At 47.2% G+C, this 16,731-nt stretch overlaps 1 protein-coding gene across 1 annotated transcript in view; it reads right to left on the minus strand.

Annotated features, from left to right (window-relative positions):
• Positions 1–511: 511 nt before the first annotated feature.
• The window catches only part of fkbp6 (FKBP prolyl isomerase 6), a 45,951-nt gene continuing 29,731 nt past the window's right edge, over positions 512–16,731 (minus strand). The window contains exon 7 of the mRNA XM_078225960.1: positions 512–1,368. Coding sequence (XP_078082086.1) covers positions 1,299–1,368 — 70 coding nt within the window. The 3' untranslated portion in view covers positions 512–1,298. The remainder of the gene's footprint in view (positions 1,369–16,731) is intronic.

Raw genomic sequence — 16,731 nt, forward strand, 5'->3', positions numbered from 1 at the left:
AGGAAGAGACATTCTTGAACAGAGATGCTTTTCAACAAAATGGAAGTTGTAACGTCTACAGACTGGCCAGGACAGAGGCTTCTTCCAGTTACGTGAACAAAACCAGGGAATTGGACATAGATAACAGAGTGGAAAAAGGGCAGGGGACACATGGAGCCCAGTGGAATGATGGGTGTCAGACACAGGGATCACTGAAATGGTAGGTGTTTATTATAGTTAGGAGGTAACCCCCAGCAGGAGAAATCGCGAACCAGGCCTCAACCTCCCTTTTAACATGACGACTCCCTTCAAAAATGAAGGATGAGCGACTGAGCGAGAACTGAACTTTATACATAGTTATAAAACAGAATGAAAAGGTGAAAAAGTAAACAGCTTGCTGGTGAACAGCGAGGCCAATGAGTTCCATTCTCATAACACAAGCCAGTTCACAGGGATAGGCAATTATACAGGCTCCAAGCTGCGCATATTTTGCCCATTTAATTTGAAGTTTTGCAAAGGCCAGACAGCTATAAGTAACCAAACTGTTTATTTAAAACAAAATTAAACAAAGCTGTCGGCAATGAATTATACAGAAAAGTGACTGCCGGTTTAGGTCGATTAATTTCTCCACTGTGTGACGAGTGCCTCTCCTGCAGTGTAGGAGTTGATGTCTGTTAAACCACCAGCAAGTACACAATGCATACGCCTCAAATCGAAAGCCATTACATATTTTATAAATCAGATTACAGTCACTTGGTAGTACAGAACTTGAGTATTGCTGGATCAGGGAGACATGCTTGGCAGTTAACTGTCAGTCAACTGGTGCATTCTCTATGGCAAAGCCTCTCCTGGAGTCCACTTGCCAACCAATCAACACTCTCTTCTCACACATTATAAATTGTTTATTCTCCCCCTTGTATACCAAGATGAAAAGGTTCAACGTGTCTCTTTGTCCAGCAATAAATCAAGTTATATCAAAAGGTGTCACGCTTCCAGAATATTCAAAACCATTAACTGCTACAACGGACTGTTACCAAGTAATTTAACCTTTCATTTCAGTGCTTGGTAATGAACCATTAATCTCAGGTTTCTGAAGGAGAGCATGGAGTGAAGAATCTAGTGTCAGCAGCTGCACGGTTCATTATCGACACTCACACACGGTGCAGTCAGCTTTCAGCAAGCACAATTGGTCACACAGGGTGAGGGGGTGTTCTCCAAAATGTGGCAGAATGTCCAGAAAACAATTAACTTTGGTTTTGTGAAATACCTCAACATTCTGAAATGTTCTGTTCTACTTTAAACATGTGTCGAGTTTACATTTACTGTCCTCCTTTAGTAACCAGATCCCACTCCTCAACTGGGTCAGTCAGCAGAGTTGTTGCAGGATTCCTACCAAGAAAAAGGGAAAATGTCAGCATTTCTTAGAGAGAAAATATATCACAGATATAATGGAATACATTTTGGGGATGATTAGAATCTAACCCTGAACAGGAAGTTGATAGGGTTAGGCTGGCCACCATGCTTAACTCTTCACTGAATTCAGTGAAGCATAAAACTGGGCAAGGGGTGAAACAAGAAAGCAACCTCACCCCGACAGTTACATAGAATCCCTACAGTGCAGCAGGAGACCATTCGGCCCATCGAGTCTGCACCGACCACAATCCCACCCAGGCCCTTTTCCCATAACCCCACATATTTACCCCGCTAATCCCCCCTGACACTAGGGTCAGTTTAGCATGGCCAATCCACCTAACCCGCACATCTTTGCACTGGGAGAAAACCAGAGCATCAGAGGAAACTCACGCAGACATGGTGAGAATGTGCAAACTCCACACAGACAGTAACCCGAGGCCAGAATTGAACCCGGGTCCCTGGCGCTGTGAGGCAGCAGTGCTAACCATCGTGCCACCAGACAGATTAGGTCAAAATTAACCTTCTTAGATCACAACCCATTCCTCGCACGTGGCCTTCTCTCACAAGATGATCCTGTTCACAGCTGAAGATAGTAATCTAAAAAGTACCTCCTTACAATTAGGCCCGACTCCTCAGATACTTTCAAAGATGTGTAGGTTAGGTGGATTAACCATGGTAAATAAACGGGGATAGAGAGGAGGGTCTAGATAGGATGATCTTTCAGAGTTGGTGCACACTCGATTTGCCAAATGGCCTCTTTCTTGTAGCGGGATCCCTCTTTTTAACTCCACTGGGCTTATTTTAGGTTTGGTTCTCCGTCACCCAAACCCCACCAATGCCCGAGTGATTCTCTCTCTTGCCGATGGAACAATGGCCACCTTGCGTCTACTTCACTAGAGTAGCGCTCCCAAGAGAGAGAAAAGGAAACTGCTGCCTATCCACTACCTGGCAGCCTTTCCTGAGTGGGCGGTTTCGAAGCGCCCAGGGTACCCTCAGCTCTGGACTCCGGAATTATGGTAAGGAATATTTATATTGTGACTTAGTCAGAGATCATTGGTGAGAAATTGAAAAGATCAAAACGGACCCCAACGGAAGTCAAAGATATATATATTTATTAAAACATCAAGGTCAAAGGTCACCAAACACCAGGAAAACAACGCACCATGCCTTATGCTCTATAAGACTATAACTATGCAAGACTATATGCTCTATAAGACTATAACTAAACGGACGCAACGGACTTCTTACTTTATACAAGTTTACCAGTGTCTTAAACTATGAAAGATGCATGCAAAAGCCCCCCCCCACTTTCCCCAAAGCCTCATCCACTATGATGATCTCGGTAACTTCGCGAATTACCAGGGGATACTCACAATCCTAGTTTAAATTGCTCAGTGGGCTTCAGGCTGCGTACTGGAGACGACCGAGTGGAGAGTGCTGTCATGCTGGTCCGAAGAGAAAAGAGAGCAAAATGGCCGGCCTGACCATCCTTTTATATTGTAAACTTGAATTCTTTTTCCTGCCAACTCCGCCCCCCTTCCAGCCGGCAGTTCCACAGACAAAGGCTTGCTCGTTATCTGCAACTGCGATCTTACAGTCCATAGAGACCAGATGGTCCCATCCCAGGTGATAGGTCCCTTGCTGTCCTGTATTGTTCCATCGGAGATCGTTTAATTGTTTTCCCATTAGGGAAATGGGCTTCTCCTCGCTCTGGGACAAGGCCATTATCACCTGTATTGAGTCCAGACCAGGTGCATTGTCTTGCTGCCGGCCTAGTCTGGTGATGTCGTCAGGTCCTTTTGTGCTGCTGATAACCTAATCAGCAGTCTGTCTGGTTTCTGGCTGCTTGCAATTTTTGGACTGGGCCCCTTCTCACACACACACACACACACACACAGGCTGGCTGGGCTCCCTGGGACATTTTTGGTCAAGTCCTACAGCCAAGTGTGGCCACTTTCACAGTTCTTTAGGGTTCAAGTCCTTTTCCCAGCTCATAAAAAAGGCCTGAGTTGCCCAAAAAACTTACAGATGCCCCTTCGATACGTCCAGACTCGCTCGGACCGTATCGACATAAATGTTTGAGGGGCAACACTTCTCCTCCTTCGTGACTGTAAGCACCCCATACTAACCCGCGAAGCTCTGTGTCCCGAGGAGTCCCCTTAATCTGAGCTACACTCCTTTTATATACAGCAACACAGAGAAAGGTGACATAGGTAGGTACATTACAACAATCCCTTGCAATATGCGGGATGGAAAAACATTAAATACACCAAGTACAGCAATAAACCAGTGGCCCCCAAACGTAGGGGTTACCGCATATATATATATATATACAGAAACTCCACAGCATTGGGATACAGTAGCGGTTTTCCTTTTAACAACGGCTGGTATAATAGCTCCGTCTCGCGACGGCATCATGCTGGTAGACGCACTTCAATCAAATTTAACACAACAGCGTAATGTACCCCCTGGTACAATACCTTCTTGGTGGGGACGAGCACTAGGCCATTCTCGGGCCCCTTGGTGGTTGTCGGACAGTTGTGGGGGTCGATCGGTTGGGCCGTGGGCAGGGGTCTCTTTACCTGAACCAGCAGTTCGGTAGCTTTCACAGTCATCCCAGCCCAGGGAGATACACATCCCTTCCCACTGCGGTCCCAATTTATCCCGCCCCCGGAGTCTTGCCACCACCTCACGAAGGTGATCGATGCCCCTTGTGGACATACCCTGGCAGACCCCCATAGGCACAAATATATCCCCTGGTCATAAGCCCACCACTTCTCCCAACATACAGTAATCCCTCCTGGTGACCCCGTAATGGTCCGGTAGGTATTATTGTCCAGTCGTTCCCAGTCCGAGGATCGATCCCTCATATCCGGGCTCAGCTTCCTGAGCCACCACCACCTCCCCAAAGGAACATCCCCCTTACAGGTTAAACACACCCGCCTGCCCTCAGTCACCCTAACCCGGTCAGTCGCCACCTGTATCTCTTTGCAGAGTACAGAGGCCTCTCTGTATGTGAAGCTCTGGTGGCTGGGGTACCTGGTCGAGTTCGACCCCAGCCACCCAGGCCACCTCCCCACGTGGGAGTAGCGTGCCTGCTCCGAGGCCACCAGGTCTCCCTGACCGGTAGTTACAAGGGGTGCCCTGCCGCCAGAGCACCCATATACCAACGACTCCTCCATTTCCCCTCTGCGGGTCTCGCACATCTCCAGGCACATTGTTATACTCAGTATCCATATGGCAGGAGGACCCATCTGTAAAACAAAACAGAAGACCTCCTTGCCTCCACATTGCCGGCCACCCTTCCTGGAACCACTTCAAACGGAAGGGCGCCATTGTATTCCTCGCTTGCAGTCACTGCTTTTGAAATTGCCGCCGTGCAATTTCACAAGCTGCCGGCTGCGGTACTGTATTTCGCAGTCCGGCTCCCCAGGGTCCTAGTGCCCTGCGTCCATTCTTAAACAATGGAAGTTCCCGACCTCCACACTACTGTTCCCAATTCGGAAAACATCACATACACAGAATAATCTACACGGAAAACTACTAAAACAACCAGAACGTGAAACCTATATCTATTTACACAGCCACCCGTCTCCGGGTGGCCAACTTAAAACTGATCCTCACCCTGCTGAGGCCAGTCGTCTGCCTGGCCCGACAGTCCGGTCCGGACCTCCGTGGGCCGAGGGTCCTGACTGCCCCTGGCCTCCCCTTCCCCAAAGGGTTTCCGGAATCCCTCTCCGTTCCCTGCGGAGACTGGGCTACCCGTGGCCGCACTTGGTAGTGCCCCACGCCTTCTACTTTCCACCCGGGCCCTTTTGCGGCGGGGTCGGGCCCCGAGTGCCATGTGTGAGGGAGACCACCTTACTGGGGGTCTGGAGACCCTGCTGCTCCGACGACCCCTCCCTGACTCCCATACCAGAGGTGATACCTCCATCTCCTCTGCCTCCCTAATTTCGGCCTCACTGAGGCAGTTGACCCGGTCAGTGAGCTGATGCTCGGGTAGTTTAAAATTACCCGGGCTGGGTGCTTGTATCACCGTTAACCTCACTGCGGCCGCTACCTCCGGTGCTGCCCAGCTGGGACAGCACATTGTCACCTGTTGGGTAACGGTGGGGTCAGGTATTTCCCCTACTGTTTCCACCTCTACGGGGGCTTCCTCACTTGCTACCCCCTTCCTCACTCCCTTCTTGCTCTTCCCGGCCCTGGTGGGGTCGAAGAGCTTGCATTGGTTTACATGAAACCATTTCACCTTGCGGGGGAGCTGAACAGCGTATACCATGGGGCTGGCCGTGTCCACTATACTGTACGGCCCTGCGTACAGTGGCTCGAAGGTCCCCACCCGCGCAAAATTGCGGACCATCACCTGCTCTCCTATGGCCCACTCGTGAGTTGTGCTGGGCTCCAGCAGCAGCCTGTTTCTGCGGTGCTGGGCCCCCACGTTACTGGCTGCCTGCCAGTGAACCTGCTTCAGCTGTTCCAACAGCTGTTTTGCGAACTTATCCCTATTGACCTCCCTGAGCTGTCCCTCTGTCAGGGCAGGTACCATGACATGAATCGGAGTCCTCATGACTCGCCCGGTCATGAGCTCGTGTGGGGAATATCCTGTCCTCCTGGACTGACTAGCCCGGATCCCCATGAGTACTCGGGGCAGAACTTCCACCCACCAGTTAGGAGAGTTGCCGGTCTCCTTCCGCAACCTCTCTTTAATGGTGCGGTTCAACCTCTCTACAGGACCCGAGGACTGGGGGTTATAGGCCACATGCCATTTTGCCCTGATGCCCAGGACCTTAACGGTCGCCTGCATGACCTGCCCCGTGAAATGACTCCCCTGGTCCGACTCCACAAACTGCGGGAGTCCCCACCTGGAGAACACCTCCCTGACTAGGATCTTGGCCGTGCCTACAGCGGTGGCTGTTCGGCACGGGAAGGCTTCCACCCACTTCGAAAACACATCCACTAATACAAGGCAGTACTTGTATCCCCCTGCAGCGGTGGGAAGGGGTCCAATATAGTCGATCTGTACCGACTGCCAGGGCCCATCCACCTTACGGACGTGCCCCAGCGAAACCTTCCTCTTTTGGGGATCGGGGTTATTCGTGGCACACACTAAACAGTTCGCACAAAAGTCGCGAACGTCCTCCCAGAGGCCAGGCCACCATCCTACCTTCTCTACCCGCTGCCAGGTGGTCTCGGGACCGGAGTGTCCTGCTCCCGGGCTCTCATGAGCTACCTCTAAGAATTCCCTCCTATGCTGGGAAGGCACTATCCACTGGTCCCCTCTAAAGAGCATGCCTTCCTTTAAGGTCATGTCCTTCTCCCCATAAGGACCCTCTACCCTTTCCTGCCTACCCAGGGCTGCTATGGCGGTCTTCAACTCGGGGTCCTGTGCCTGAACAGTGGCTAGATCTGGGGCCAAGGTCACTCTTGGATCCCCTCTCTGGGGCTGTCCCCTGACTGCTGCCACCTGTCCTTCCCCGTAAGGATCCCACTCTACCCCGTACCTAGCCCCCTCTCTGGCCAGACTGTCTGCCCTCTGGTTCCCCTCACCCCGTGGCTCTGTCTTGGAGTGGGCTTTAACCTTATGGATGTACCTATCCCCACCCTCTCCTACAGCAGCCACTATCCTCTCTAACAGGGGTTTTGTGACGAGGAGGTGTACCCTCGGCGGGACCAGATGGCCAGATACTCCGTGCACGAGTTGCACGTAAACATGCATATATATATATATATATATTTATTAAAACATCAAGGTCAAAGGTCACCAAACACCAGGAAAACAACACACCATGCCTTATGCTCTATAAGACTATAACTATGCAAGACTATATGCTCTATAAGACTATAACTAAACGGACGCAACGGACTTCTTACTTTATACAAGTTTACCAGTGTCTTAAACTATGAAAGATGCATGCAAAAGCCCCCCCCCACTTTCCCCAAAGCCTCATCCACTATGATGATCTCGGTAACTTCGCGAATTACCAGGGGATACTCACAATCCTAGTTTAAATTGCTCAGTGGGCTTCAGGCTGCGTACTGGAGACGACCGAGTGGAGAGTACGGTCATGCTGGTCCGAAGAGAAAAGAGAGCAAAATGGCCGGCCTGGCCATCCTTTTATATTGTAAACTTGAATTCTTTTTCCTGCCAACTCCGCCCCCCTTCCAGCCGGCAGTTCCACAGACAAAGGCTTGCTCGTTATCTGCAACTGCGATCTTACAGTCCATAGAGACCAGATGGTCCCATCCCAGGTGATAGGTCCCTTGCTGTCCTGTATTGTTCCATCGCTCTGGGACAAGGCCATTATCACCTGTATTGAGTCCAGACCAGGTGCATTGTCTTGCTGCCGGCCTAGTCTGGTGATGTCGTCAGGTCCTTTTGTACTGCTGATAACCTAATCAGCAGTCTGTCTGGTTTCTGGCCGCTTGCAATTCTTGGACTGGGCACGCACGCACGCGCGCACACGCACACGCGCACACACACCTCCCTGGGACATTTTTGGTCAAGTCCTACAGCCAAGTGTGGCCACTTTCACAGTTCTTTAGGGTTCAAGTCCTTTTCCCAGCTCATAAAAAAGGCCTGAGTTGCCCGAAAAACTTACATTCTGCACTGTAGTGATTCTATGATACTACCTTACAACAGGGCCCGGCTCCTGAGGTATTCCTGCAACGGGCCCGGCTTCTAAGGTACTCCCCTGCGACCGGGCCCGGCTCCTGAGGTACTTCCCTATAACTATGCCTGAATACTCAGGTATTTCTTACAACTAGGTCAGGATGCTGAGGTACATCACATCTTCCAGATGTCTCAAAGTATTTCACACCCAATGAATTGCTTTGATAGACATTTACTGTTATTATTTGGTTGATCATGAAGCCAGAATGAATAAAACTTGGATCATGTGCTCATTCCTATCAATGTTGAGGAAGAAATGTTGGTAGGACTCTGGGAGAACTCTATTCCCTTTGATTAATGTCATAACATCTTCTACATTCACCTAGACAGGGAGTTGGAATCTCAGTTCAATTCTCAGAAAGTTGATACAGTTTTATCTCAGTACTACAACAGGTCGTCAGTTCTCCAGAATATTTGAGGCCAAGACCCTTTTGAATCAGGCAAGTGTGCCCCAACTAATATACAAGGAGCTAGCAGGCCACAAACGTACGGCAAATATCTTGGCTAAAACTGGGTTGTGAATAAGGAACTGGCTGAAAGCGAATGCAGCAGACACCAGTTCAGGGAACGCTGTCAAATTGGAGTGAAGTGCTCCAGGGATCAATGCCGAGCTCCTATGAGAGGATCTAGATCAGTGGTGGGCAATCTATGGGCCGGGGGCCACATGCGGCCCCCGGCCCATAGAGACATTTTGTTGACTGTTGCCCATGCGTAGGGTTGCCACATTCTGCTGATTTCTCTGTGTAGTTTTTTTTCCTACCGGTGAGTGAAGTGATTCGCACTTAAAGCAAGGGCAAGTGAAGTGAGGTACATGCTGATTGCTCACAACATGGACTGCGAGAGCCGTGCACTCCCTCTGCCATATTTCTTTTGATTTTACCATCTGAAGTTGATGATAGTTCTATCAATATATAAATGATCACACATTTTCTGTAACTCGTTATGAAATATTTGGTGTGTATTAAATGTATTTAGTCTTATTCATGGAGTTCTGGTTGGTGAACAAGCCTGATTTCAATCTTGTGGCCCACGAGATGAAGGAGGGCCACTCATGCAGCCCACTCACTAGCTGCCTACCATTGATTTAGATAAATAACCTGGATAAATAGATGTAATTAATTTCTGCCATGCTTATGCCCACACACTCAGCCTGTCCAAATCATGCTGAAGCATCTCTGCATCTTCTTCACTGCTCACCCTCCCACCCAACTTTGTATCATCTGCAAATTTGGAGATAATACATTCAGTTCCCTCTTCCAAATCATTAATATGTAATATGAACAATTGGGTTCCTAGCACACTTGTCTGCGGAACCCCACTAGTCACTGACGGCCAATCAGAAAGGGACCCATTTATGCCAACTCTTTGCTTCCTATCTGCTAACCAGCTTCCTATTCATCTCAAGACATTACCTGCATTCCCTTGTGCTTTAACTTTACATAGTAGTCTGTTAAGTGAGAGCTTGTCAAAAGTCTTCTGAATTCACTACCACAGAATGTAGTTGAGGCCAAAACATTGTCTGATTTCAAGAAGAAATTAGATATAGCTCTAAGGACTAAAGGGGTGAAGGGTTGGGGGTAAAATCAGGATATTGAATTTGATGATCAGCCGTGATCAAAATGAATGGTGGAGCATGGCCTATTCCTGTTTCTAGTTTAAGTTCGCAAGTGTAAATAACTGAAGTAGGGCGGCAAGGTGGCACAGTGGTTAGCACTGCTGCCTCATAGCGCCAAGGACCTAGGTTCGATTCCCAGCTTGGGTAACTGTCTGGGCAGTTCTTCGTTCTTCTTGTGTCTACGTGGATTGCCTCTAGGTGGTCCAGTTTCCTCCGACAGTCCGAAAGACGTGCTGGTTAGGTGGACTGCCCATGCTAAATTCTCCTCCGTGTACCCGAACAGGCGCCGGAGTGTGGCGACTAGGGGATTTTCACAGTAACTCCATTGCAGTGTTAATGCAAGCCTACTTGTGACAATAATAAATAAAGTTTAAAAACTAAATACAACTTTGTATCTAAAATTCCCGCAAATAACTCGGTGCAAGGAAAGAAAATCAGAGGAAGAGGATACTTGAGTAAGGAGTAGAGATATTTGGATGTGAAAATCCCAATCAAAAAAAGCAGGGAACTTCAGCAGGTTGCAACAAAGAAGAGAGTTGAGGAAGGAGCAGGGAAGAGTACAGGATTGGGAATTCTGAAAGCAGAAACAAGTGGCCATCATTAATACCAGCACACAGGAAAGCTGGCTTTTCAGCAGCCCAGGGCCATGTGAGGTCCCATGACAGATCACCATCAACCAAGGCAGGGCTGCATCTGAGAGCAAAAGGGCAGAACTTTAATAGTGAAATAAATGGGATACAGGGATCTTGGAGAAAGGGCAAGAGTGTGCAGGACTTTGCAGAGCTTTGTTAATTTGAATGAACTGCAATTAGGAGCAGAGGAAACAAAACCCGTCTAATGAAGCAATGAAGGAACTGTAGGAGAATGACAACAGACACAATCGGATAGGAACATGACGGATAATAAGCGCATGTTGTTCTACATTGGAAATAAAAATGTGAAGGAAGATGAATGATACGAAAAATATCACAGCAGCTGAAAAGGGAACTGAAGAACTTTAGGATTGGCATCAGGCCCAGCACTGACCATGTCCAGTGCTGCAATCAAAATCCCTACAGTGCAGGAGGCAGCCATTTGATCCATCGAGTCTGCATGACCCTTCAACAGAGCATCTTACCCAGGCTCTATCCTCATATGCCCAGGTATTTACGACACTAATCCCCCCAACCTACCCACACCTTAGGACTCTAAGGGGCAATTTAGCATGGCCAATCAACCTAATCTGCACATCTTTGGAGTGTGGGAGGAAACCGGAGCACCCGGAGGAAACCCATGCAGACAGGGGGAGAACGTGCAAACTCCACACAGTGACCCAAGGCCGGGATTGAACCCAGGTCCCTGGCGCTGTGAGGTAGTAGTGTTAACCACTGTGCCACCCTAATAAAACCTCTTGCTTGAATCTACGTATGCAAACCACATCTCTTCTTTCTGTGTAAAACCCACAACCCCTAACATGGTTAGAACATGACAGTTTCATGGTCATCATTAGATTTTTAATCCAGATTATTTTTATTGAATTTAAATTTCACCATCTGCCATGGTGGGATCCAAACCTAGGCCCTCAGAGCATTACCCTGGGCCTCTAGATTACTAGTCCAGTGACAATACCACCATGTCATCATCACACCTAGGGTCACCTGTCAGAGAACAGAGTTGTAAAGAAAGATTAGAAAAACATTGGACTCTCCAATCATGAACAAAGATGAACGAGAGGGGAACCTGGAAGGTGTACAGATGGCAGGTCAACAGAAAAATCATCTTAAACACTATTTCACGGCAGTAGTTCAAAGGACATGAGTAAAAACTGGGGGAACCAAATCCTGGAATGGGCTACAGTTGGAGGAAGTGAAAATGCTGGAATCATTCAAGAAGCTGATACAAGGATAGGCAGACAGAAGGTTACATTGGAAGGATGAGCTAGTTGTGCTGGGAGGGCCTCTTCCATTAACCTCAGACCCTGCAGGTGTACAATGTAGGTGAACGCCAATGTCCACCTTGCCCAAGATCCCACTCAGGTTTCCCATATTGCTTCAGGTAACCAAATTAACAGCAAACTTTAAAATGGGTTTGAAATTATACCCAGGTAACAGGGGCTTCTGTGTCGCCTAACACAAGGATGGAAGAGCTACACTCAGGATGCATCACAAATACAGCAGATTTAAATGCCCATTGATAAAAATGGACAATATGCTCAGTGTTATCTACAGCACCAGCTTTACTAACAGGCCCCGTACCTGCCAATGATTAAATTTTAGCTGACACTATAATATTTTCACAGAGTCACCAAGGCAACATTTCACTGAGTGTGGCATCAAGGAACCCTAGCAAATCTGGAGTCAATGGGGGTCAGGGAATACTCTCCGCTGGTTGGAATCATACCTGGGACAAAGGAAGTTAGTTACGGTTATTAGAAGACAATTATCTCAGTTTCAGGATATCTGTGCAGGAGTTCCTCAGGGCAGTGTCCTAGGCTCAAGCATCTACAGCTGCTTCATCAATGGCCTTCCCTCCGTCATAAGGTCAGAAGTGGGGATGGTCGCTGATGATTGCACAATGTTCAGCACCATTCACAACTCCTCAGATACTGAAGCAGTCCATATCTAAATGCAAAGACCTGGACAACATTCAGGCTTGGGTTGATAAGCAGCAAGTAACATTCGCACCACACAAGTGCCAGACTCCAAGAATCTAACCATCACCCCTTGACATTCAATGGCATTACCATCACTGAATCCCTCACTATCAACATCCTGGGGATTACCTTTGACCAGAATTGAACTTTAGCTACCAGAGCGGGAAGCGTAGTGAACATGCCCCTGTCTACATCAATGGGGACGAAGTAGAAATGGTCAAGAGCTTCAAGTTTTTAGGTGTTCAGATCACCAACAACCTGTCCTGGTCCCTCCATGCCGACACTAGTTAAGAAAGCCTACCAACGCCTCTACTTTCTCAGAAGACTAAGGAAATTTGGCATGTCCGCTACAACTCTCACCAACTTTTACAGATGCACCATAGAAAGCATTCTTTCTGGTTGTATCACAGCTTGGTATGGCTCCTGCTCTGCCCAAGACTGCACAAATCTACAAAGGGTCGTGAATGAAGCCTAGTCCATCACGCAAACCAGCCTCCCATCCATTGGCACTGTCTACACTTCCCGCTGCCTCGGCAAAGCAGCCAGCATAATTAAGGACCCCATGCACCCCAGACAAACTCTCTTCCACCTTCTTCCATTGGGAAAAAGATACAAAAGTCTGAGGTACCAACTGACTCAAGAACAGCTTCTTCCCTGCTGCCATCAGACTTTTGAAAGGATCAACCTCACATTAAGTTGGTCTTTCTCTGCACCCTAGCTATGACTGTAACACTACATTCTGCACTCTCTCTTTTCCTTCTCTATGTACGGTATGTTTTGTCTGTATTGCACACATGAAACACTACTTTTCACCGTATGCTAATACATGTGACAATAATAAATCAAATCAAAGGCTAGGAATCCTGCGACGAGTAACTCACCTCCTGACTTTCCAAAGCCTCTGCACCACCTACAAGGCACAAGTCAGGATTGCGATGGAATACTCCCCCCTTGCCTGGATGAGTGCAGCTCCAACAACACTGAACTTCAGCATCATTCAGGGCAAAGCACCCTGCTTGTTCAGTACCCCATCCCCACCTTCTTTAACATGCGTAGCTCCAAACTTACTCGGCTTTACACCATCCAGGACAAAGCAGCGTGTTTGATTGTTACCCCTTCCACCAACACTCACTTCCTCCACCACAGACATACAATGGCAGCCATGTTTACCATCTACAAGATGCACTGCAGCAGCTTAACAAGGCTCCTTCGATAGCACCTTCCAAACCCTTAACCTCTACCTGGGACAAGGGCAGCAGATACCTGGGAACACCACTACTTGGAAGTTCCCCTGCCAGTCTCGCACCATCCTGTTTTGGAAATATATTGCCGTTTCTTCACTGCCCGAGACAAAATCCTGGAACTCCCTCCCTAACAGCACTGGGTGTACCTACACCTCAGGGACTGCAATGGTTCAAAAAGGCAGCTCACCACCACCTTCACAAGGGCAGTTTGGGATGGGTAAAAAATGCTGGCCTAGACAGCGATGCCCACATCCGCTGACAAAATGAAAATCATGTATTTAACAAAGTAGATTCGAAGGTTTTACTTAACTCAATCTGTCATCTCAACATCCAAACGCTGCTACTGTGTCACACAACACAGAAAAACATACCCCCCCGCCCCCCCCCCCCCCCACCATCAGTTCAACACGTTAATCAAAGCTACAACCCCTGACTGATCTGCACTAATCCTGACACTCGGTAGTTGTTTTCGGATACTTGCCAAATGTTGCAAAGTTTGTAGTTTGTCTGAGAAAATACTTCAAGCTCGATCACAGTGGATGGATTGCAGATGTTTACTCACTTGTGTGGAAATGTAATTGGTCATTTATCACTAACAAGGGCCTTATAAAAACTGCCAGTCAGCCAGCATAGTGTCAGACATCAGATTCCAGCTGTAAACATTCAAACTGTGTCAACTGCAAGACAGATTCCTCAGATATTTCTCCGTGAAACAGAATCTGCTTCAGGACTCAACTTGATAGAGTGATAAACCGCTGCTTAAACCAAGTAGGTTCACAATTTATGGCGATTTGTTTTTCTCCCTTCTGATGTGGGAAGATCACAGGCTCTCCAGTTTCCGGACTATAGTCATGGCACCTGGGCCACAGTGTCCCTAATGGAGATCACTCACTCGAGGCTCTACTGCAGTGAGTAACTGATACACTGATCCACGAATCCCCAACAAAATTCACATATACACCAATGTTATAATACAGACACACCAACTCAAGAGTGTGGATAGATCAAGAGACATAAACTCACACCGTCGCTTGCATAAACTCTGTTATGCGACAAAACTCCTCTAAATATCAGGAGCAGCCTCATTACCGCACAACAACTTTCAAATTGTATCCCCTCCCCTCCCAAATGCATTTCCTATTTAAACTTCCCTTTTCATTTGCATTTTATTATGTCGCCTCCTATTCCTTTTTCTTCCCCCTTGAAACAAGTTATCTACAATATCTCTCAATAACTCCTAAAGTATTCTATATCCAACTGTATCTTGCAGCTTGGTTGTTGCCGTTATGTAAATAAAAACAGTTCTGTGCTCAAGATCTCAAAATCCGGTACCTGTCATCACCTCAGGGCTTCTCTATCAATTTCATTTTCTCACCTTATCCTCATATTCCTCAATTCCCCGAGTGCCCCAAAATCTTATCAATTTCAGTCTTGAACATAAGCAAACTGCTGAGCTGGGGTAGACAATTACAAAGATTTAAAACCTTCCCAATGTAGAAATTTCCCCTCATCTCAGTCCAAAATGGCTGACTCCTTATCCTGAGATCGTGCTCCCTGCTACTAGATTCTGCAGCCAAGGAAACCGCCTCTCAGCATCTACACCGTCAGCCCGTCTAAGAATTTTGTGTGTTTCAATTTGACAATCTCTCTCGCTTCTAAATTCCAGAGGATATAAACCCATTCTGCCCAACCTCCCAACAAAACAACCTACACACTGCAGGAGTCAATCTAGTGAACCCTTGTTGTACTCTCTCCAAGGCAAGGATATCCTTCCTTACGGAAGGAGATCAAAACAGAACACATTACTCCAGGTATGGTCTCCCCAAAGCCCTGACAATTACTCTTGACCTTTATTGTCAATGAGTTGTAGAACAACATACCATTTCTCTTCCTAATTTTCTGCCATAGCTGCATGTTAACTTTGTGATTCATAAAACTCAGTTAATGTTCTGGGGACCCGGGTTTGAATCCCACCACAGCAGATGGTGAAATTTGAATTCAATCAAAATATCTGAAATTAAGAATCTACTGATGACCATGAAACCATTGTCGATTGTTGGAAAAGCCATCTGGTTCACGCATGTCCTTTGGGAAGGAAATCTGCCGTCCTTCCCTGGTCTGGCCTACATGTGACTCCAGAGCCACGGCAATGTGGTTGACTCTCAACTGCCCTCCAAGGGCAATTCGGGATGGGCAATAGATGCTGGCCAGCCAGTGACACCCATGTCCCATGAACGAATTAAAAACTTTTCAGATATTATTATTCTTCCCAAAATGGTTAGTTTACACTCCCCATTATGTAACACATAATCTGAGTTTAGAGGCTACTGCAAGTATAAACCTGACAAAGCTCCTCAGAAAGTTTCCCACATCTAGCAGAGTGCTAGAGCGAATAATTTCTCCTGGAGTAGTGAGCTATGTACATGAAAACAGATTACTTATGTACACAGCACAAAATAGTTAAGGAGTCTTGTAATGCAGTATGCATTTAATTAGGGACACATTAATGGACTCCTACTCCAAAACTTAGAAGCTCTTCAAACACCATTAGGTACCTCCTCGGAGGCAATAGGTTGGGGAGTCTTAGATTAAAATTACAGGGCCATTTTACCAGACTTAGCTCATCACAACTGGCCCGATTCCAGTTGATGTTACTACTGGGTGGGAAGAGCCCAGAGGGGAAATCTGGCTCAAAAAACTAACCTTTTTTTTAGAAAATGTGGAGGAACAGAGTCACAGGACTGCTAATTAGTTTTAGGAAAAAAATTAAGAAAAAAACGTTAATTAAACATGAAAAGTTGGATTTCCCACTTTAACTCTGGTCACTGCAGCTGTCTCTCACTCGCAACACTTTGCTTTTCCCTTAAATTCTCCTGAACAATACATTGGTCTCTGCTCTCAACTTCATTTTTCTCAAGGCAATCTTTCTTTCCCAACTCCCTAGTTATCTGGACTGTATCTGGATTTTAGGAAGTCTGCCGCTTTACAGCTCCCTTGTCCTGTCCAACTTGTCTTTTCCTGGGACAGCTGAGAGATGTTAATTCCCCGGTTTCCTATCTTCAACTGCAATATCTTCAACTAAAACTAAACTCAAAAAGCCTTGCCACCTTAAAAGGGCCCCAGTTGCTAAGCAACAGTCACATACGCCCGGTAGCTTATTTATTTTTCACACCATAAC

Source organism: Mustelus asterias, chromosome 12, assembly GCF_964213995.1.
Source record: "Mustelus asterias chromosome 12, sMusAst1.hap1.1, whole genome shotgun sequence".
Lineage (NCBI taxonomy): Eukaryota > Metazoa > Chordata > Chondrichthyes > Carcharhiniformes > Triakidae > Mustelus > Mustelus asterias.